This window comes from Aplidium turbinatum, chromosome 5 (genome assembly GCF_918807975.1).
Source record: "Aplidium turbinatum chromosome 5, kaAplTurb1.1, whole genome shotgun sequence".
Taxonomy (NCBI): Eukaryota; Metazoa; Chordata; class Ascidiacea; order Aplousobranchia; family Polyclinidae; genus Aplidium; species Aplidium turbinatum.
Window position 1 is genome coordinate 10,744,709 of NC_137476.1, and position 23,273 is coordinate 10,767,981.

Genomic DNA, 23,273 nt, shown 5'->3' on the forward strand with positions numbered 1-23,273 from the left:
TCAGGAGCTCCCACTCTCGAATGTTGGGTTTAAAAATAAGGATTGATTTACCAATACAATCACTCAAGCAGATAAGCTAAACAAATGTATTTCAATTGCCACAAAACAGCAGTGATCAAATAGCTACACGAAAATTGACACCAAAACTGTTTTATGTTCAGTTTCAATAAAACAACGCTTGGTTTACTGTCGGATGAAATGTGTGGCTGGCTGAAATGGGTTTGAGCACAGTACTTCTTAATTTGGCAGGTAGGCTACATAATGAAGTAAGCATAAGAATACCTTGCAGCAAACTAACACATAGAAAGCTAATCAGTAACAATGGTTAGGCCTACATGGATTTTATTTTATACAAAATTTGTAATTTTGCATGAAATATTCAGCCAATGAGTGAAAGACGAAAAAAGTGTTTTCGCCAAATGGGTGTCGACATTTTCAGACATTACATCAATGTTAAAGTGACTGATTTACTGGCGGGGATCCCAGCAAAAAATGCGCTGCTTCACGCCAACTTATTACAACAAAGTTTGTACGTAAGCTGCTGTGTTCCACAAATGACAAAGCAAAAAATTGCAGCCACTACAAAAATGGTATCAAAAACGAAGCATTCGTATAATACACAAATGTATTTACATAATTACAGATTCAATTGTTTTGCTTCTCAATTACCATTAAAAAACGTAAATGCAAAAACTAGAAAGCTATTCACAATATAGTCCCTTTATCCAAATAAACCAACGGATAACAGGATTGTATAAATGCAATTTATTTTGTTACTAAACACAAGACTATTCAGCATTAACTCTAGAAAAGTTAACGAGACAAGCACCAGATATGATTAAAAGTGTGAAATCTTTTTTAGGAAATGAAAATTTAATGATAGTTTAACTTGCCCATTTCAAAGACCAAACCTCGCCAAGAACAATCAAAAAACACTCCGTTACATAAATATGAGTGTGAACGATCGTTACAACGTACAATATTAAAAGTCTTGTTAGCATAACCCCAGTTTAATTGAGCCGACAAGCATTGCTGCTGCGAAATCTTGTGAGTAAAATCACTTCTTTTTTTAGTGAGATGTGAAACTAATTGTACAAGTGAAGCTTTAGCGACTTGCCAATCAATGAGAAGAATGAAGGTACAGGGCATTATATAAACAACAACAAATTCCGCAATCATGAATAATTGCAACTCTTATGTACAATCAGTGGCGCCGCCAGACCTTCAACATTGGGGGGGCAAAATATTGACAGTGCAAGACAGTAGCATAGTAAAAAATTTTGCAAGAGGGGTGTTGACAGCCGGCGGGCGAAGCCCGATGGCGTGTTCGCCGAAGGCGACACTTAGCGGCGGGGGGTCTGGGGGGCCTCCCCCAGAAAATTTTAAAAAATTACTTTCAGTTTGGTGCATTTTGAGAGCATTTTCAACAAAATTGTGGGTATGAATATTTCTGTAAAATGGTGCTGTCCGGTGGCATAGCAAAAGGATAAGATCATGTTTTCTTCGGCATTTTTCGGAAATAAAGCTAAGTCTCTATGTTTTCTTGTTGCTAATTCCAGACTGAGATATTTGAATGTTTGGTATTGGCAAAACTCGCTCTTTTAATGCAGTTTCGTTTAAAATTAGGCAAACTTTGTTTTTGAGACATAGGTTGATTGCTTTTTTTTGCGAGATTATTACAGTTTTATTATTTATCAATTTTCTCCTTGGTTGATTCAAAAAACGATCTTATTCAGGTAAGTAACTAGCTTTTATGCTCTGAAGTCAACCCAAAGTTTAGAAAATGTAACGTGTCATAGAGGTCATACATCTTGGTGAGTGTCAAACAAAAAGCTTTGAGACAATGAAGTTACTTTAGGCTATTTCTGATATATTCAAGTTTTGTGTAACGAATAGCTGTTTAGATGTTAATCTAGATCGAACAAGCGATCTCAGCAGTGAGCAGTTGCAGATGGCTTGCATCCTTGCACAGTTTGACGAGAAATTACATCATAGGCTAAAACTTTTCTTGTAAACAATGTATTAACATCCGTAAATTCAATTTGAAAGGTTGAAACCCCTGAACCCCCCTCCCTTGGCTACGCCACTGGTGCAAGACATGCAAGACAGTGGTATATTATTTAATTTCTCTTGTTTTCTATCAGGACTGGAAAAACTGTTTAGCTTCCCGGGAATCTGTTTTTTAGAGGAAAAATTTCCCGCGGCTTACAATCACGATAATGAGAACCTTATATTTCACTGATCTCCGGAGCTGACGTAAACCTTAAAAGTCATGTCGACATATTCTTGATGCCCCCCTTATCGAAAATTGTTCTTTGTATTACCGCTTTGAAGGAGGATTACGACTATGAACAAAAGAATAAATTTTAAACTTCATTTTGAATTGAAAAGACATGACGTAATGTCTTCCAACCTTAGTTAGGCTATATATTTTTTCATTGCGTAACGTCTTGTAGGAATAAATTGAAAATCAATATGACCACTCAAAATGAAAGCAATGGGACTACGAATCCTCACTAAACCAATCAATCAATGGTCTTGTTGCATTGAAGATGACAACCTTATATTTTACTGATCTCCGGAGCTGACGTAAACCTTAAGGCATAGATCTGTTGACTCAATGCAAACCCTTTGAAGGTTGGGGGGGGGCTGTCAATTCAACTTTTTTGTATCAACAGTTGTATCTCTAAAACCACTGAGGCTGCGACTACGGGATTTCTTGACTTTTTCTAACTTTTATTCACCTCTATTGAGCTGAAATTTTGAGCAAATAAAGGTTATAAATTGAAAGATATAAGGCATTTCTCAGCACATCCTCTGAAATATTTCATATTCTATTGTGAAACATTTTCCCACCAGCTGGATGAAAGTAATTAATTTGGTCCATGTCTCGTTAATCCTAACTGTTTCACAGCGTGAAGGGCATTGGCTGTATGTAAAACAATGTAAAAAAATTAATCACAACATTACTATGCACGTTCTTTATTACTCTACCAAAAAATAATGTGTAAACTCACGCTACAAATTACACTCATAAGTGACCTCAACATTTCAACGTATATGAGCAGTTCTAAAACTCACATAGTTTTAATTTTCGGATATGCTCAGCGTGAATAATTTTACAAAGTGAATCCCAAATTTTGAAACCGTGCCAAAATAACAGAGATATCACTCTTAAACCATAAGAAGAATTGACAGCCCCCCCCCCCAAACTGAGCAAGACTCCAGGAGCCCAACCTTCTAAGGGTTAAAAGTCATGTCGACTTATTCTTGATGCCCCCCTTATCGAAAATGGTTATTTGTAGTACCGCTTTGAAGGAGGATTACGACTATGAACAAAAGAATAAGTTTTAAACTTCATATTTGTATTGAAAATATGAAAATACATGACGTAATGTCTTCCAACCTTATCACATTTTTTTCATTACGTAATATTTACCACCACCAAACCACTTTTGACGATCGAATTTGTTAATTTATTATTCGGTAAAATGTTTAGATGATGTCACGTCATTACGCCGATTTGAGATATAATTTCATTCATGACGTCGTATGGATGAAAAACTTTTACAAGTTTTATACTCTGCTGAGATTAAAGAAGAAACATAAATGATAAATATTGGAGAAATTGAGTCTCCTTTACAACTTAAGAATCGAACAACTCAAAACTGCTGAAACAAACGTTTTGTTTAAGTGAAAGAATCACTGCAAGCAACCAATGCCAAAATGCGCGCGGAAGGAGTCATGGGAGTGTGAGGTATCAAAAATTTAACAGGTTGTTATTTTTCTACATCAATGTGACGTTAGTTAAAAATTTAAAAAGTCTATATCTTTGCTTCTGTAGAAAATCTTATTATCTACTGTACACTTTAGTCATCAAGGTTTTCCATACTTTTTTTTAAAGAGAAAGCTTTTACCCCCCCCCCCCTCCCTTGCAACTTGAGTTGACTTACTTGAGGTTGGGATCCAAATATTAAAAAAATAATATTAATATGTAATTTAAAAAAAAAAATTTAAAAAGATGATGCCCAAAACATTGGGGGGGCAGCTGCCCCGCCTGCCCCCCCCCTGCCGGCGCCACTGTGTACAATTGTACATCTGTACAGTATTTACACTTTAGAGTTTAGACCATAATAATTGCAGTTTCATATTGTGCGTAAAGATTTCGAAGGGTTAAACAGGGAGTGATGCAAAGGCGTTACTGACGGACAGCAAACCAACCCCTGGAAAGGTAAACGTAAAAAATCCAACCCTTTTCACATCTAGCATCAAAATGGACCCAATATAACTTTTGAATATTCGTATTGGAATAAGCACCTTTTGAGGATCACCCGTTAAGGGCGAAACAGTATGTTAATGCTTTTAGGTGAGTGGACAATAGACTATATCAGACGTCACACCGTACGAATCTCTAGAAAACCCGCTGGCTTCCAGGATGAAGATACGAGATTTCGGAGTTTACAAGACTTACAAAACAACGAATATTTGTTTATTTAAATTTTCTTTGTGTTGTGTTGTGAGCTGTCGCAGAAACACGTTGAGAATGGTTTGGGTCATGTGAAGCGTGCTACCAAGTGACAAAGTGTTTTCCGTAGTTCGACAGCTACCTTCGCAAATGAAACATGCACAGGAAGATTTCAAGCAAAAAAGCGGTTACCAGATTTCTAACTCAAGTGAACAGAAAACCGCGAACAGTGAAACATTTCACAAACACCAACGCTTGAAGATCCGGCACAATGTGTAGGAATAGGAAAGGGTGAAAGGGATATCGGCCGATGCGCGAAACAATTCAACACCAAGTTTTCAGTTTGAAATAAAAGCCAAAATAGCACCTCGGTATGGCAGCTGTGACACAATAGTAGCACCATGAACGGCACCTTTTGACCAGGTTAGCCTGACACCACATTCAGGACACTGACGATATGGCGTTCGTGGGAGATCCCATTTGGGACAGGACTTTGTCTAGCCATTGCAGGGGTCCATTAAGGTGAATTTCGACCCAACACGGGGTAGAAGTCACATCCTGCCTATGATACTCCGCACCCCAGCCCTGGGAAAGAGACAAACATAAATTACAAACCAATAGAAATCAAAGCAACGAAAAAATTAAAATTAATCAAGCACTTTTGCTCGAGAGAAAATCAAATATATTTCGATATTAATAATGCATAAACAACGAATCAAGTTTACCACAACAATGCCACAATTTACCTTGACAAAGCTCATCCTAATCGTGCACATCTTGGTCAGTTCAAACACGGCCTCATATCCGTGGTTTACAGATTGCGACAAGAGGCCGGCAAATTCCTGCGCAAACATTGGGAACGATTATGTCCAAGGTCATTAGAGAAAGGGTTAAAAAATGTCACTCATTTAGAAACCGGCTTTTTTATATTAACCGAGACCACTTAAAATGTAGAAGCTTCCTACATTCTGGGAGAAAGCGCATCTCTGCATGAACATTCATTATTGACGATAGAACGTTGATAAAATGTGGTAGCGATTGACTTGAGACGTTAGCAGCTAGTCAAGTACCTGGTTGTTGAAGATCTTCAATGAGCAAGATGGTGGGATCTTACAGACAGTCGTGGGATGGAAGCCGTGGTGAAAGTTGCAATTTCGAGATTGGACGAATATTGCAGAATCCGATAGGCACTCGGCGTACACCTCACCGCCAACGTAGTATAAGTGGACACCTGTGACGCGAAGAAAACACGTTTTAAAGCAAAGCATTAATCCAACGCTAATGTAATATTGCAATCAAATAGGATAGAGACTCAGTGCTTTTTAAAAGGTTTTTGGCATGATCTGACAAGGTATCGAACCAATGTCTACCGACTTAGAAGATGGCTTAAATACCATGCACCCAAACAATAGGGCCACCAAGAATCGTTCTTATTGTTGACTGAAAATTTCAACTAAAAAATCGAATCAAAATGCAAGAGCAAGTGGTCTGCCTAGCTTCAACTTGAACATCAATCTCTTTCATTGCGTTCGATAAGGTGATAGTAGTGTGGTGTGACGTCACGTCAACATACTGTGTATAATGCAGATTAGTGCATGACCTGCTTTGCCGAGAAACATAAAGGATTTCAGGGAAGTATACCAAAAGGTGGAAATTCGAATCTTTCCACATTCAAATGTCAGGAAGAGCGCCTTCTAAACACGCTGTTCAATCGCCTACCCTAACGTGTTAGCCAAACGTGGTACAACAAACACGTGGGACGTGGGTTCATGGTTGAACAAATGATCATGGTGGAAGGTAAAAATGCCTCCATCCCGTGAAACACTATCTTCCCATTAGTTCCCAACTGCAGACCAGCTTTGACCTTATCGATCGACAATAAAAACTTCACAAAACTTTTTTAACTAAAAAAAGTGCAATAACTCGAAGATTTTCAAAGCTGTTTTCTTTAACTTGAATGAGCAGGCAAAGAACTCACCTTTTCCAATATGTCGGCGTGTGCTTTCTATTGTCGAGTTGCGATTGACGTTCGATAGTTGACCGAGACAGAAGCGGTTCGACGTAGACGAAGGGTTTGTGAAACCATCGACAATAATAGAAGTGGAAGAAGCTGAAAAGGCTTCCCCGACCCTGTTGTTAAGCTCGTAGTAGGCGATCGTGCACCAGTGGTTTGGTTCGCTGTAAGGAACTGATTGGACGTCTGCAAACAAACAAGGTCATCAAGTTGTACTGATACAGTCAAGGTGGACACAAAATATTGGTTCATTTGCCTTCCACTTGAATCTTACAGTCTTCACTGACGAACACTATGAATCAAGACTACACACAGCACGTCAGCGTGCTAGTGCAGCGCATGCTGTTGGCAAACCAATGCACTTTTGCATTGATTCAACGTTTGAATTGCTGGCTCGATAATGCCTTCTTTCTTTTCATGCGTAACAACACAATAACAAAAAATGAAACAAACTTGTGATATTGAGTTCACATAGAGAGAGACTTATGAGAAAATAGCTGAAAGCTGATGGAAGTTAAGAAATGTCCATCATGGGCATTATGAATATTTCAGCATTGTAGCTAAAAGGCTACATGTTTAATAAAATGACGCAATCGAAATTCGGGCCAGAAAATAAATCAATCGCGCAGTGTGGAAAAAAACAAGTTTCGAGAAATCTGTTGTTCTGAAATGTTGCTTTGACGTATAAACTTGAAAGATACACAATACACTAATGCAGGATAACTTTCGCTTGTTTCGAGGAAAATCTAATAAAAATTGATTCCAAAAGCAATTTAACTGTCACTGGAAGCTATACGCTTTCTTATTTCAAGAAACAGTCGTAAAGTTTAAACAGAATAAAGTTTTGAAAAACTAAACTCCAAAGGTTATTGCAATCAATATTACACGTTGACGTTCTACAAACTACTCAGCTTCAAGTTTAAGATTATTCCCACGTGGATACTGATGGCCAAAGTAGGATGAGCACTTCCTTTATTTAGTCTGCCTTTCTCTCACCAACTACACCCACAATTCATCAGACTGTGAGTAAAGATGAGCGGTGTTTTCTATCCGCCTTGAGCTGGGTGTCAAACCAGATTCTTACGGTTGGCGCTTGGTTCATTTCGTCAACTTACCATTACAAAAGCAGATGCCAGATAGAATATCGAACCAAAAAGCACAGTGTCTTTACTGGTCAATTGATTAACGAATTCTAATTACCTTGACGGACGCTTGGCTGTGGCACGGGTCGAGCTATTTCCATGCTCTCTTGCTTCTTTTCGCTCTCAGGAGGCATGTAAGCTGGAGGAGGAGTGTCTGCTGGGAGGCTGTATGGAGGAGAGCCGGGTCCAGAAATCGATCCGTCGGGAGACTGTGGAGGAGGATAGGAGCTTGGAGAGGAGTAAATATCGGAAGCCTGGGATCCTCCATACGGGGAGCCTGGACTGCGGCTGGACATGTTGGAGTGACCTACCCCATGTGATCTGCAACACATAGCAGAAGCGAAAGCTTTAAAAGATAGATAGTTCAGCACGACCGTATAGTGCGCTGCATATGACGGGCAAACTTTTACAATTCATTTCTACAGCAAATCGTCACTCCATAATGCAAGTTTATCGCTAATTTTTACATTTATTCTGATCATTCCTGCTTCGTTTTGCCTAGGTACAGACATTTGACATGCATTTGTTTTTTGTAGTAGTGATGGAAAGTCAGGTGTCCAACACGGGCTCACTTACGCGACAAGTTTTAACACATAGTTCAGCTAACCATAACTTAAACTTAACGCCTGTGTCCTAGGTTGATATATTTGAATAACTCTTTTATTTCAAAACAGTGATTTGCAAAGAACCAATGAGCTTTTAGGATTATGAAAACGGGTCTGCTACTATTCGGTGAGAGCCGTTTCGGTGAGAGCCTTATTCGGCGATTTTTTTGAAATTTTTTTTGAAAATTATCGGGCACCGTAGCCTAATTATCATTGCAGCTTTTACATCGTTTTAACGTCGCTAAACGTTGAAATAAGACCCTAACCCATAACTCCTACCCTAACCCAACCCCCTTAACCCACTAACCTCAACCCCTATCCCCTAACCCTTAACCTCTAACCCTATAACGGCAATGATAATTAGGTTACGGTACCCAATAATTTAAAAAAAATCACCGAATAGGGCTCTCACCGAAAAAGGCTCTCACCGAATAGGGAACTCACCGAATCGGACTCACCGAAACGGGCCATTCCGTATGAAAACACTTCTGTCACATTATTCCACCAACAAGTTGAGGACTGTAGAACTAGTGAAGTAGGCTACTGAATCACTTCAACAATCATGCAACCAACCTGTTATTGTAGACAGCGGGTGTATTGATGGAGTAGCTCTTGTTCGGAGGCATGCACCCGTGATTCCCGCTGTGTATCATGCTGTGGGAGGGAACGAATTCGCTGTGGCGAGGTACAAGCACAGGAGGAAGCACTGCATGAAAGAAAAGTATATACATAACAAATTGTTATGATGACGATTTGAAGATGTTATTTTCAAGTCTTCTCCTTTGTTGAACGATAACCAGGATCTATGGTGATAACTGAGGATCTGGTGAAGTTGAGCAATCGTGAAAACGACAACTTTTCTTAGTTTAGCCGTACCGCAGTGCAAACGGAAAGAAAGCACTTCTTCAATAGGGTATAAACTATATATTATATACTTCACACAATAGATAGGTCTACTGCAAATGACGTGGTCATACAGAGTTGACGTCTAACTAGATTACTAGATGGAAGTTACAATGGTTTGATAGCGCAAACCAGTCTATGCGCGAACCCATGTATCAAAACAAGCAGACGAGTATTTATTGCTACTGTGTTAGCTTCACGTCAAAAAAAAAGCAATGACGTGAGAAACTTCATCCAACAAAAGCTGTAATTTTTACATTGTTCCACAACCGGCGACGTTGAAACGACGTGTAAAAATGAGAAATCTGTTATCTGATAAAAATACCAATTCTGCGCTTAAAACATGTGAAACTGGAAGTGTGAGACAAGCATACAAAGAAAAAACAAACAAAAAAACAAGAAGTGAAATTAGGCGGTTGAGTAACCCGCTACTGTTAGAACGGTAACTGCATTTTCATATGACACATGAGCGTATATTTTTAAACAGTCAGTCAATGCTATATCGAGGTGGGCGGGCGCAAGATTGAACATTCACTCAAAACAAACCTAACCGGTGACCCTTACTTTTAAGATCTATGCTTTGTATGGGTAAGCGGAAAGTAACAATAATAAGACAATCAGCCCGAGGATCATGCGCATTAGATTGATTTTTTCGCGAGCCATTACAGCCAATAGCGCTGCCTCAAGCTATGATGTGATTGATTGAGTAGTTATTGGGCATGAGAGCGTTGTAGGCAAGTTCAATTATGTTCCCATTGAAATGTTGGATTAGATTCGCTATAAAAGTGGAAGACGACATCTCAAACGATGGTTTTTCGGCAGTGAAATTTGAACCAAAAGAACGAAATCAGCTCAAGTAAACAGCTACAACCTATTTACAATTATCTGAAACACGAGTTAACACGCACTAGTTATAGAAGTAATGTACCGTACCAATTTTAAAGTGTTTCTTATTACCAGTCGAAACAGTCTCAAACAACAAATCAGCTTCTTTCACGTCGATTCAACGTCTGCACTCTGCAGCCAATGTAAAAAATGCTGCGCCACTCATCATGCATGGTGGTGACAAAGGAAATGGTTTTCTTTTTGAAATAATATAGCAAACTCAAGACACACAAATGCACTATATCAGATGTTTGTTAAATGATTGCGATCCAAATTATCTTCTAGGAAAATAAGCTTGAAAACTGTCACTCAAAATGAATACACATGATAGTCTACGACTCTACGCTATGACAACATCCTAAGGTCTTTTCATTAGCCCATAAAAAGCAATTAGTTTTAATGGCAGCGCATGATGCTTGGATAGTTATGGTTCATTTGATATAAACGGTTACGCAGAAGTCAAGATGAAGACAAGTATAACATTATTGCCACGCTTAAAGTCAATTACACATAAAATAATAATGATACACTGTTATTATAAATTGAAACACATATGACCGGTTTAACAAAAACCTGTTTAAAGAGCAATAGGCTGCTATATATGTATTTAATTTGAAATTAATTTTTCAATAGTGATTGATGAACCAGAGGTGACAAAAGTACGAAAACCATGCCCATGACAGTTTTGCAACTAGAAGTGTTAAATCTATATACTGTTACAACCGAACAATCGCATTTGCTTTGTTCGTTCACTGAACTTTTCGAAGCTGATGAATTGTTAGAAATTCCGTGAAATATAAATGATTTCAAACCAAATTGAAACCAAACAAAATCAGTCCCTGGAAATCACCGAGCCAGCATGGTACAATGACCGGTTTAACTCCTTCTTTGAAGCGCAACAACCGGTAGTGATTTGCGGTGCTTTTCAAGGCAGTAAAACCAAACTTCAAAGATGCAATTACGTTTTGTAGAACGTTATATTAGAGGTCTATCAAAGTACAATGGACAAAAAAGAGGCGTCAAAAAAACAACACGTAGCCAGTAATGAAGCCAGATGATTAACTCCCTGGGTATTTGGTCTTCATGAGTGTTGGGACATGAGGCTAGGTGTTTGATACAGACGCTTCGTCACTGCCTTTCTCATGCAGTATATCAGTTCTTTTTCCATTGATTTTACGCCTACAGGTGTTGAATCTATGTAGATGGGTGTCATGTCTCCATCAGCAATGGGTTTGTCTTGTCATGCATTCAAACAAAATAAAAGATTGAAAATAATGAATTAATACAGTTCACTTTGTTTATATTTCTGACCATCACAGCAAAAAAAACAACATAAGTCAAACATAGCAGAAGTCAAAAAAGTAGAAGCGACAAAACGCGGACGTTATTACGTGTTTGAGACCAGAATAGGGTGCTGTGCTTGCAAAGTTGCTTGCAACAAGGTGATATACAAGCAAAGTGGTAAACTTGTTTGCATAGGCAAAGTCATTACAGCAAAGGACTAAATGTAAACTTGCCCAGCACCCACTGATAACATTAGCTGCTTTTAGTTAATTTGTGCCGTAGATGGTTTTAATGTAAACAAGCGTTATATTAACGTAAAAGTGACGTATTAAGAGAGTAAAAAGAGAGTATTTTATCTAATCGCAATATGTTTCGGTGGGGCAATTACCAGAAGGCTCAGTTAATAATCTTTCAATGCGACTGCAGCGGGCCAATCAACGACCGGACGACTTCATTCCAAGGAGGTGGGGAAACGCAGCCAGCAAATCAACGTCTGCATACGTCAATTCAATGCAAAAAGGAACTTGATTTTGGCCCAAGAAAGGAGCGTATGAGACTGGCCACCGTGGATAACAATGGAAGTTTCATAAGGCATGAAATTGCAAAACTTTCTAAAATTTAATGTGATGCTTCAGAAAGTTTTCTCTTCAGAAGTCAAACACACAGAAAAGAAAGTAGGAATTTCTTCAGCCCATGATCGCATTTGACGAAAAAACAAAACGTCTGAGAAATTTAAATTAGCGCAAAAACTACGAAATTGGGCAGCGAATAGTGGGTAATTTCCAAGGTCGGGCAGACTTTTAGACGCTTTCAGATCGAATCAAACAAGCAGACCAATTACGGATTACCTCTTCCATTGTCCAGTGAAGTTGCGTGAAGAATTATTCTCTACAAAGATTAACGCCAATAACACAAATAACAACACCAGTGACGCAGGGATAACGTAATCTGAGCAAAAAAAGAGTTGCACCAGCGCAACGCACACACAGCCGGTTTTGAAAGCAATGTCAATCTTTTCATCATCGATAAATTTGTCAATAAACAAACCCTGATTTTTGGTAAAAAAGTTGAGTTTTGTTCAATGTCAAGAACAAAATGACAAAACGCTATTCTGCGAACTACTGAAAAACATTGACTTGTATAAATGTATAGCCTATCAGAACTAAATATATTGAAAAAAACATGGTTACTGGCGCTAAAAGAACCGTACGCAGACAGCAAACACTGTTATTTCTCCGTTGTTTCAACGTCTAAAGACGAAACGATGGACAATTTAGCATTGGTACAGCACACGGTTGATGCTGCAACAGAGCTGTAACAATTGTTTGATTTCATTGATTTAGGGCCCGAGCAACCAATATAATAATCACCATCTTAGTGCAACAGTCTTTGTATGTTGGAAAGGTTCATTATCTTTTCTCTCCCTTTAATCAATGTCAAAATGTTGGACTTCCTTTTTTCGCGCCTTCACATCCAAAACAAAAGCTCTCATATATTTACGTTTCTTCAACGTTTGCTGATATTAAAAAGATACAACAAGAACAGACCATGTAAACTCCACTGTCTTATTTAATTAGTACGCAAAATTAACCTACCGCAGTTTCTATGTAAATCTAATTCTAAATACACACTACACAGTGTATGATATTTCCCGGAATGGCCAGTTTCGTTGAGTCCGATCTTGGTCCGATTCGGTGAGTCCGATCCCTATTTGGTGATTTGTTCAATTTTTTTTTAATTATCGTGTACCGTAGCCTAATTATCATTGCCGTTTTAGGGTTAGGGGTTAGAGGTTAGGAACTCACCGAATCGGACTCACCGAATAGTAGCAGACCCGATATTTCCATAGGTTAGGTATCTTAGTTACACAAAGTGCTGTCACATACTGCCCGCGCTCTGTGCAAGAATTGACAGCAAATTATACCAATAACCGTGACATAGCGTAATTATTTTAGATCAGAACTACATTGGAGAAATGCACGTCTCGATGCTTAGAACAAACCGAGCTGCCAAAAGCCAAACTATGTTCACAAAAAGTGGATAAATCTCGCATCAGTTTAACGTTCAATGACAGTGAAGAAACATGAATAAGTTTTTGTACTTGATGCAGACAGTCAATTGAAATGAAAAACACCGACCAGCCAATACGTTGCGTAGTGAAAGGACAAACAATCAATTTGTGAGACTTGCTCGACAAGGAAAACGATTTCCTGTTTTAGGCTTCAGCTTGTCTGTTTACATTGACCTACGGTTTCCGCCTTCATTGACTTCGTCAATCGCACGAAGTTGCTTTGACAACAGCGGCTGGAGCTACCAAAAATACTCTTGGTTCAACTTTCTAGTGGGGAAATACAGAATGGCAAAAAGCAAAAGTGAAAAGTCAGTCAATTTTTAGTATGAGAATACAGTAGTTTGACGTACAGATAAACATGGTCGTTTGAAACGACATCTTATCACTGGCTGAAAAGTTTGCTATATATAAAATGCTGCACGTAACTCACAATGGTGAATTCCACGCCTGTGAGTGGAGTAGGAGTAAGATTTTGCTTGCTGGGTACACACAATCATGTTTAACAAACAGGTTGTTGATAAAAAGTGCCACAGTGCCCGCAAAGCAACGTGCTTGAATCAACCAGCCCATACTCAAAACATGAGAAAATCATACAAGATTGTTTTTACATTTATGCAACGTTTATTGATGACAGTTAGCGAGGGAAAACAGCGACGTCTAAAAGTCAATTGATGTGGGCACTTGAGCAATGCGCTACAAGACAAGAATGACTAACTAAGTCTACAAGCGATTTACATTTTACAACGAGAACAACCGCGCAAATTGACGTGTACATGCTCCATGTGCTGACTGCTGATATGACTTCTTCACAAACACAATTCCATTGCGTGTTGTCAATTTCGCGGTTAGAGAGCAAATTTAAAAAAATGACAGCGTTACTCTCCTCAAGAAACACCAATTTGGAAAGTTACTCAACATGACTTTCTATTTTTAGCAACACACATTCAGAGTTGAAGCCAAAGGGACAAAGTTTTCTTGTTACCATATTTAACTCCATTTTTTGGTTTAATTGCTGCGATTTCAAGTTTAAAAATCTGAAACCGCACTCTCGTAGGAAACAGTGGAAAGCAATTGAAACGTGGTCCACAATTGATTGGTTTCAGAATATCTTTTTAGTGACTGCAATCCTAGCTAAAAAAACAATCATTTTGATATTGACTCAATGCCTTTGTACGTTGAAGCAATGCAAAAGAAGAGAATTCGTCACTACGATCATCTGATTGGGAATTTCACACAAAACAAAACGAATCGCAACAACAGCGGTGAAAGTCAATTTTTAACGAAGTCAATATGGATTGCTTTTTCTCAAGTAACTACGCATAGAAACAACAAAAGAAGTATGGTTTCACCAGCCTTGATCTTATATGGACCTGGCTACAATTGCAGTTATTATCCAGATCCTGATATACTTCCATTGAAGAAATTAGTAGAACGAATCCCTCTCAAAGAGGCCGAGTTTAAAGAATTTCTAAAATAAGATTAAAAAAATACATCCAGTCTTACGAGCCCAAAGCCACGTCAGGGTCAATGGAAAGGAAAACTTTCCAGAAAAAGGTGACAAGCACCGTCAAGCATTCTCAAGACATAAAAAGGCTTAAATACAGCACTTTGCCAGTAGGGTGCCAAATAAGAAATGGACTGTGTGACGGTAAATTTCTTCCCACGCTGTTTTGACGTAGTGCCAACGTAACAAAAGTTTTCCACGTCGACTGGAAAACACAAGCGTGATTCAGACGATTCCACAATGTGAAGTAACTCCCTGGCCCGACAGGAAACCAGGCAAATGCTTAAATAAGAAGTTGTAATGAAATCTCGAGTGACACTCAAGAATGATCATAATGTTGGGCTGGTGGTAAGTGTTACGTATTTTTTCCCTGCATGATCTGTATGGATAACACATCTGCATATTATGGTTGTAATGCGGTGTAGTTTGTAACAGTAAATATGCCCCAAGAAAGCTTTATATGAATTGGTCAAAATTGATTCAAAGTCTGCTGTTGTTATCACTGTGGCCTGGCATGCCTTGAGAAGTCGCTTGCTATGTTATGACATGGTTTGAACACTCTGAGCCATTGCAACTATATTGAATGAACATCGTTTCTTTTCCACTCAACACATTTGGCAGACAACGCTCACAACCAAAACAATATGTACACTCTGTACAGCAAAATCAGTTCAATTCATTCATATTACCCTACCCCATTCCAACAAGGGACATCATCAATTCATCATTCATGTATTTTCTAACAACTTTCAGCTGTTGGCTTCCAACTAGAGAGGTTTGAGTTTGTCACCTTTCAATCTAGTAACAACCTCTTGTGAAGAAGTAAAGGCGATTGCGGCGAATCCGGCCACCCTCAGTAACGGGGACACTCCGGGACAGTCCAGTTTTTATCCAGTGAACTACTACCACTGCTACTCTTACTAAACGCAAACTGTTTAACAAAACATCACTGCCCAACAAACAGTTTCAACAAGCCACAAATTGGCTGAGTTAAAGATAGCAGAGCAGAATCTGATAAAACAGATTATCTTCTGTTGGAACTATTTTTGTGCGCTCAATAAAACTTATTATTTTCAGAAGCAGTCTAGTGACTGGTTAAGGGTTGTGTCCTGCTATTTGAATCCCATTCTGAATTTAGCTCTGTGCTCTACTTTACATAAAGGAAATAGTGTGAAACTACATCAATTTGAAAAGATGCAACCGCTTAAAACACCTCAGTGGCACAAATAGCAACCCAATAATAAAGACCTGCAGCCTACTATCTCTCCATCCGCCATAATTACAGAAAAAAGTACATCTTAAATGACGACACCAAAGAATGGCTTCTTTTTAGTGGTTCTTGAAACTCTGAGCAAACATCACAACTTGGGCTGTCAGAAGACAAACGGCCTTACAGGCCTAGAAGAAGAATAAAAATAAACCAGCATCAAACCATTTCAGAAAACTTTCAATACTGTACCTGGACTTTCCACGCGTTTGTAATGATATGGGTTGATACAAACATCTTTTTGCTTTGCATCAAATGGATATTCACAAATGTCGAGTGGTTTTAATTCATGGTGGCTTTGTAGATCAGGCCACCTCCACACCCTGCAGTATATCACATGAGGAAGACCTTTGCGGTGGGATACCTTAAAGAAAAAAAATTATAATGGTATGATGCTTGAGTGTATACCAAGGTATTTAACACCCAGTAGAAGGAAATCTCTTGACACAAATCACTGCTAACCAGTCAGCTGGTATATTCATTGATGGAATATTGCACATAGTAATTGAGTTATCGTGCTATTCATATTTATTGCATTGCATACAAAAATACCGACCTGCAGACGACCATCCAATGACCTGGGAATGGTGACACATTTACTCTGCTGGCCAGGACAACTAAGTGCTAGCTCAAGCGCCTCCATTGAACCCTTTTTCTTTTTCAATTTTTTGACGAGAGCATCAACAGCCTTCTCAGCCCATTTTTCTTCTTCATCACCTAAAATGATTTGAATGTATATGATATAGATTTTGCTTCACACAAACATTTGTATGTACTTTAGCAGATTTGTATTCAAATAAGCTGGAGAGGTTATTACAATTAGAATATAAATACTTAATCAAAAAATAAATACTATTTTAATGCATTACTACAAAAAGCACTCAATGACAAGCAAAAAGCCAAGCAGAGCGAATTAAATCAAATATATATAGTTATTACTCTCTCTATAGCAGGGGTGGGCAAACTTTTTGTACTGAGGGCCACATTTGAAAAAATTTTGCAGCCGGAGGGCCGCACACTCTCATTACAAAGTAGGAAAATTTACCCGATGTGTAAATAAACGAATACAGTATTCATATTAAACATAATTTTTGTATTTCACACTCAGTTACGTTTAAAGCTATGCAATCATCATCACAAAAGTTAATGAGACTTGTGCAACTGTTCACAGTTTTTCACAATCTTCTGCAAATTGGGAGCAAGTTTGCTGGTAGATATCCTCATAACATCATGCAAGTTGGTGTCTGTCAGCAAAGACCTGTTCTTCGACTTGTTTATTTTTATACAAGAAAATGCTTGTATGCATATGTATGTGGATCCAAACAGTGTCAAAAACTTAGCAGCAAAGTTTTTTAAGTTTGGAAACAAATCGTCAGACAATGACTTCTAAAAGTCAGGCAGTGAATCTTACTTAAACTTCTCTTTCAAGGCAATATTTGCTTGCAAGTCCAGCAGTTCCAGCTGTAATCCTCAGGAGCCGAATAAACTTCTGTAGTGAATGGAGAGCTGAGCAATGAGCAATTGAGCATATTAAACTGCGGTTCCAGGTTTATTAAGTCTTGGAACCTTCTGCAGAATTCAATAGCCAAAGTATCCAACTGAACTTTATACTTTGCTGCAAGTTCACCAGAAATGCTTGCTTCTTTCAGCAAAGGAAAGTGACAAAACCTGTTGTTACCAGCTTGTCTGAGGAACAATGAAAGCTTCCTTTGGAATGATTTTAACGTGGACGTACATCTCGTGTGCAAATGAGCCATTGCCCTGAAGTTTTACATTAAATTCGTTCAACTTTTCCATGATATCAATGGCAAACCTAAAGTCCAACCTCCACTCTTCATCAACTATGTTGGTACTAAAGTCACATTGAATGCTTTTCATTTCCAGGAACATCACGATTTCTTCTCTTAGCTCCCACACTGGTAGGCCTATGGTGGCCGCTACCGTATTTGTATTTTATGATCAAACAATTGAATCAAACAATGCGTGAGAGTATTTTGCAATACATGCGCGACTGACGTGTGTGTGTTCACGCACTGAAAGTGAAGAGAATAATATTTTGTCATGTAACCTGTTTAATTAAAACAATAAGTGATGAGTAGTAGTTTCTGCAAGTGCCGGCGGGCCGCATAAAATGGTCTCGCGGGCCGTAGTTTTCCCACCCCTGCTCTATAGAGTGGTATCTTCTCTATAGAGTAATAACTATATTTGATTTAACTACTTAACCCATTAAACGCCGCACCTATTTCTAGAAGTTAATTTTTTTTCATTTTCTGATATGTTAGTAGCACCCTTCCAGTTTAGATAATTAGTAAAAAAAATTACAAATTTTTTGTTTGTTTATACAAAATCTGAGGCGTTGCAGAAACGCAACGTCAGCGGCTAAGCGATAAATTTTTTTTTAATTGACTAATCGAGTGTTAAGACTTCTTTCCCTTTTCGTCTTCTGCGTCTCTCTTTTGACTGTTTTCTTTTTTTCCTTTGAACATATAAAAATCTAAGACCATATTTGTTGAAAATTTTTTTTCAGGAGTTCCATATATGGCCTAATTTTGAATAACTTATCATCTTTGTGGATGGTACAGTTATCATTCAGATGTAAATTCATTTTTATATCTCTGAATCTTTGTCTTCTCAGCGCTTGCGATACCACTCTATAGAGCAGGGGTGAGAAAACTACGGCCCGCGGGCCGCATGCGGCCCGCGAGACCATTTATGCGGCCCGCCGGCACTTGCAGAAACTACTACTCATCACTTATTGTTTTAATTAAACAGGTTACATGACAAAATATTATTCTCTTCACTTTCAGTGCGTGAACACACACACGTCAGTCGCGCATGTATTGCAACATGCTTTCACGCATTGTTTGATTCAATTGTTTGATCATAAAATACAAATACGGTAGCGACTACCGTAAGCTTACCAGTACTTCTACTTTCCTCCAAATAGCTTTTCATTGTGATTTGAGACGCACAGTTTAATATTTTCTACTTCGACAGGATTTTTGTTAAAAAATAAAAGATTTATATTTTTACTTTGTTAAAATAATGAGTGCTGTTAAGAAGCGAAAGATTGAAGACGAAAGTCGTGTTTTCAATAAGGAATGAACTGTTAAATACTATTTTATCGAAATTGGGAATAAAGCAGTTTGCTTGTTGTGCCGTGAGTCCGTGGCTGTTTTCAAGGAGTACAATTTAATAAGACACAACCAAACCAGAAGATTGTGAAAAACTGTGAACAGTTGCACAAGTCTCATTAGCTTTTGTGATGATGATTGCATAGCTTTAAACGTAACTGAGTGTGAAATACGAAAATTGTGTTTAATATGAATATGCGTTTATTTACACACCGGGTAAATTTTCCTACTTTGTAATGAGCGTGTGCGGCCCTCCGGCTGCAACAATTTTTCAAATGTGGCCCTCAGTACAAAGAGTTTGCCCACCCCTGTTCTACACAACCTAATCAACCTATCCAAGTTTCAAATGGCAAAACCAGACAAAATGTTAAGTACAGGAACGGGGCATGGGCATAGCGATCTGTATACATAGGCCTTGACAACGTGTGAACTGGAGGCCTGACTGAAGGCCGGTATGATTTTGAAATCTAAGCTAAATTTGCTTTATATTATATCTCTTTGAAATAATAGTTTTGAGAATGCAACTTGCCAAGTGTGATCACTGAAGCTAAAATCATGGCAAAACTCCTAGTTTTTTTTTTAATGACAAAACTTTCCTATTTTCTATGCTTCAAAGATTGGAATTGACCAAGACATATGTATAGGGCAAAGTGTGTGAACATTGAACAGCATTCAACCAAGCAAAAACTGTTCATGAATACATTTCCTTTACTTCACTATTTTCTAACCCTAACCTTCAAGGATAAAGATTAGAGTAAGAAAATAGCAAAGCAAAAGTAAAGTAGTCAAGACACAAAACAGCTGCTTCACGTATATTTTGGTTGATTCCAATCTATGGCGTCATGGTATATTTGACCAAGACGAAGACTTGTATACCAGCTCCAAACATTGCATATAAACCAGTGATTCTCAACCATGCCCATTGCCCATCAGGTTGCATGTGGCCCTCACCAATGCAGCAAAATTAAATTATTTGTGCAAGAACTGCCCAAAATGTCAAGAATACCTTGTAGTAAAGAAGTGGTTTATGTTATAATAACATTTCACCACACTACAGATCAACTAGTTGTGTTTATCAGGAGAGTCAAGCCTACACTAGACTTTAACATTTGCGAGAAATTTCTCACTTTGCATTCGATTCATGGCACAACAAAAGTGATACATATGTTTCATGAGTGTCATTCAAGTCTTCTAGAAGCTCATTTGGACTCGCCAAAGCTGCGTGCAGTTGCAACATCTGATTGTCTTTCCATGATAGGGAAGAAACAGGGTCTTTATGGACCCATTAACAAATAGCGGGAAAAGGATAATCTTACCTAAGATGTGGCACCACTACATTTTACACCAAGACAATTTCATTGTTATCAAATATCAATATCAAGTCACTGAAGCAGAAGGCATCTTCAGTGACTTATTAATGATATTTTCTTTATGTAAAATGCTAATATGATAGAAATCGTAAAATGAACATTGAACTGCAAATTGGATATATGCAAATGCCCTTGATTATCGAAAATTTAAGCAATATATATATATACAGTATAATATGGCATAAATTGATACTGACTATGACGATGTGCTCATATTCACAGCCGTTTGGTGCTTAAGTCACAGCAACAAGACAATGGGGTCATCCGAAAGTAAACTAGGCTTATTACTATTATCAGCGACATGATTGATGAATTTGAAAGTCGCATGGATTAATGACATGTTGATGAAAATATTTGTAACACCTACGACAACAGACACAGCCGCCGACCCAACTGTTTTCAGATAGAGTTGCTGGATTTCTAGTGAGATGTGAACTGTGAAGCCAATACAAGTATTCAAATGTGATCATCTACAGTACCGTACTTCAATTTTGGAGTTGAACCGCAAAGGGAAAGTAACTTAACTTGGATGCAACCTAATTCGTAAATTGTTCATGGTACGAATTAGGTTGCACCCACGTAACTTGATAGATAACGCTTTGAAACATGTCTCTGTTCAACATAACTTAACGTGTGAAGCACTTTAATGAATAGACTTAAATCCAGATATCACAACCATTGTTTTAAGATATTGACAAACCATCATTTTAACCAGCTTTTGAATAGACCTACGTAATCTTTCAATATTAGGCTACCCCTCAGTTCGTGAAACTTATTAAAAGTCAAAGCCAACATCAAGCTTTACATTAAATTGCATTTCTTTTGTTGTGGCCCTTTACAAAATTTAAGTTTCGAATTTGGCCCCTGTGTTGAAAAAGGTTTAGAACCACTGATATAAACAGTAGAAGTGAAAGTACCGTATTACATTACCTTGTTTCCAACCAAGTAATCGCTTCACTGCAGGACTTGTAAATCCAAACAAACTGGTCATGTTCGACATTTCCTTCAAGTTGAACACCTCTTTATATTTTTGAATGATTATGAAAACTATATGTCAGACAAGCAATAAGCTATGCCCATTAAACGTTGCTGCGCCTTAACATAACCATTGATGTGATGTTTTGAAATATATATATGTAATACTTTTATAACTCGGTCATCATATATACCGTACACACTTTTTCATGAGAAGCTTTTAAAGAGTGGCCAGAAGCAACAAATCAGTTGGTTACCAATTTATGATCAATAACCGGCTTGGTACCTAACTCAGTGATTAGAGTGACCGCCTCTAAATCTATGTGCATGAGTTAACACTTTCGCTGTGGTCTTACATAGATTTACGTCGTAGAGTATCATGCACGAGGTGCAAAGCCATGTAAATTTATCTTTTCAGGTAACTGTTTTGGCTATAAGTTATAAAGTGGTTTGGAAATACTGCCAACCTCTTCTTCTTCTATCGAGTCTTCTAAAGTTCGTTGATACACCACATATTGACACCGTAGACCTCTAATAAACAAAACTTAGAAAACGCAGTTTTTTAAATAAGTAGCTGTCGATCTTGATTGTTTGTCACTTTTATGAACAGGAAGCACCTACTCAATGACTGGTATCGTATTGTCTTTCAAGTTTCAATGTTTCCTGCTTGCTTTAAAGTTGATTAGAGATAAGACAGTTAATTGTTATGGTACTATAATTTTAATTGTACTTGCAACAACTTCATTACAAAATCAGTTAGCCAAACATTTTCTCTGACTTAATTTGCAATACGAAATCACTATTCAAAAGAACATACAGCCCCAGCCTTCGACTTTTTGCCAGACTTTTTTCTGGAAAGATAAGCACCCGCAGAGTTGCCACTTTCTTTTATGTCCGGTTTTTTTTCTCCATCCTATTATTATTATTATGACTGCTCATCCACATCAATATTGGAACTTGCAAATTGAATCCACAACACTTTTCATTAGGCTGTCATTCATTACTACATGTGTGCTTCTCTCTGTTTTTGTTTTATTTTTTTCTATTTGTTTTTTGGGTTTTGTGGCCGTGCTAACTAATGATATATAGCCTACTACATAATTTTTCATTCAGGCTCGTTTTAAACCTTTCAAGGTTTTGCCACCTTTTCCCGTTCGTTAACGTGCTGGTAGGTTTATATCGATTTTTGTAGTTAGTATCTTTTTCGTCCCAGACGCGTTAATGACGAAAAATAAAATGATTGATTGATTGATACAACCTAAAAGAAAGTTTACAAAACCATTCCTGCATTGTGAGAAGTGAATTGTTGTTGAAAACTTCTTATTATTGTAGCTGTCTCCGCCGCCAGTGTAGCCAAATCGTTTGGCATCCGCTGGCTTCGATCAGTCTTTCAACAAGGTTGATAGGATCTCCATTCTGTTTTGTCCTTTGCGATGTTTTGCAATCGATGGAGATGTGGTGTGCTGAGCAGGGATCCCAGGCCAGCTTTTCTGATGTCAGATCTCAGCAGTTGAAATAAGTTGGTACGGTGACGTCCGGTTCGGCCTTGGTACTTTTTGCTGCCAATTATTGCAAATTCAAGGGCTTTCTGGGGAGGTCCTGGTGAAGTCTCAGACTGTGTCCAAACATGTTCCATCTCATGGTGGAGATCTTG

General features: G+C 38.1%; 1 protein-coding gene across 1 annotated transcript; it reads right to left on the minus strand.

The window, feature by feature from the left end:
• Positions 1 to 4,089: 4,089 nt before the first annotated feature.
• Positions 4,090 to 21,732, minus strand: LOC145769906 (SMAD family member 5-like). The gene is made up of 9 exons (XM_082581452.1): positions 21,575 to 21,732; positions 16,697 to 16,857; positions 16,333 to 16,504; positions 8,800 to 8,932; positions 7,680 to 7,942; positions 6,444 to 6,665; positions 5,536 to 5,696; positions 5,212 to 5,307; positions 4,090 to 5,050 (listed from the first exon to the last, which is right to left on the minus strand). The coding sequence occupies exons 1-9, from the start codon at positions 21,642 to 21,644 to the stop codon at positions 4,907 to 4,909; spliced, it is 1,422 nt and encodes a 473-aa protein (XP_082437578.1). The 5' UTR covers positions 21,645 to 21,732; the 3' UTR covers positions 4,090 to 4,906.
• Between the last annotated feature and the right edge of the window lie 1,541 nt (positions 21,733 to 23,273).

What these genes read in the sequence shown, in the direction of transcription:
- LOC145769906 (XM_082581452.1), bottom strand. Translation starts at nt 21,644, where the DNA reads ATGTCGAACATGACCAGTTTGTTTGGATTTACAAGTCCTGCAGTGAAG. An exon ending in ACGCCGACATATTGGAAAAG is followed by an intron (nt 5,697 to 6,443) that starts GTGAGTTCTTTG and finishes TTCGCGTCACAG; the next exon opens with GTGTCCACTTATACTACGTT. An exon ending in TGAAGATCTTCAACAACCAG is followed by an intron (nt 5,308 to 5,535) that starts GTACTTGACTAG and finishes ATGTTTGCGCAG; the next exon opens with GAATTTGCCGGCCTCTTGTC.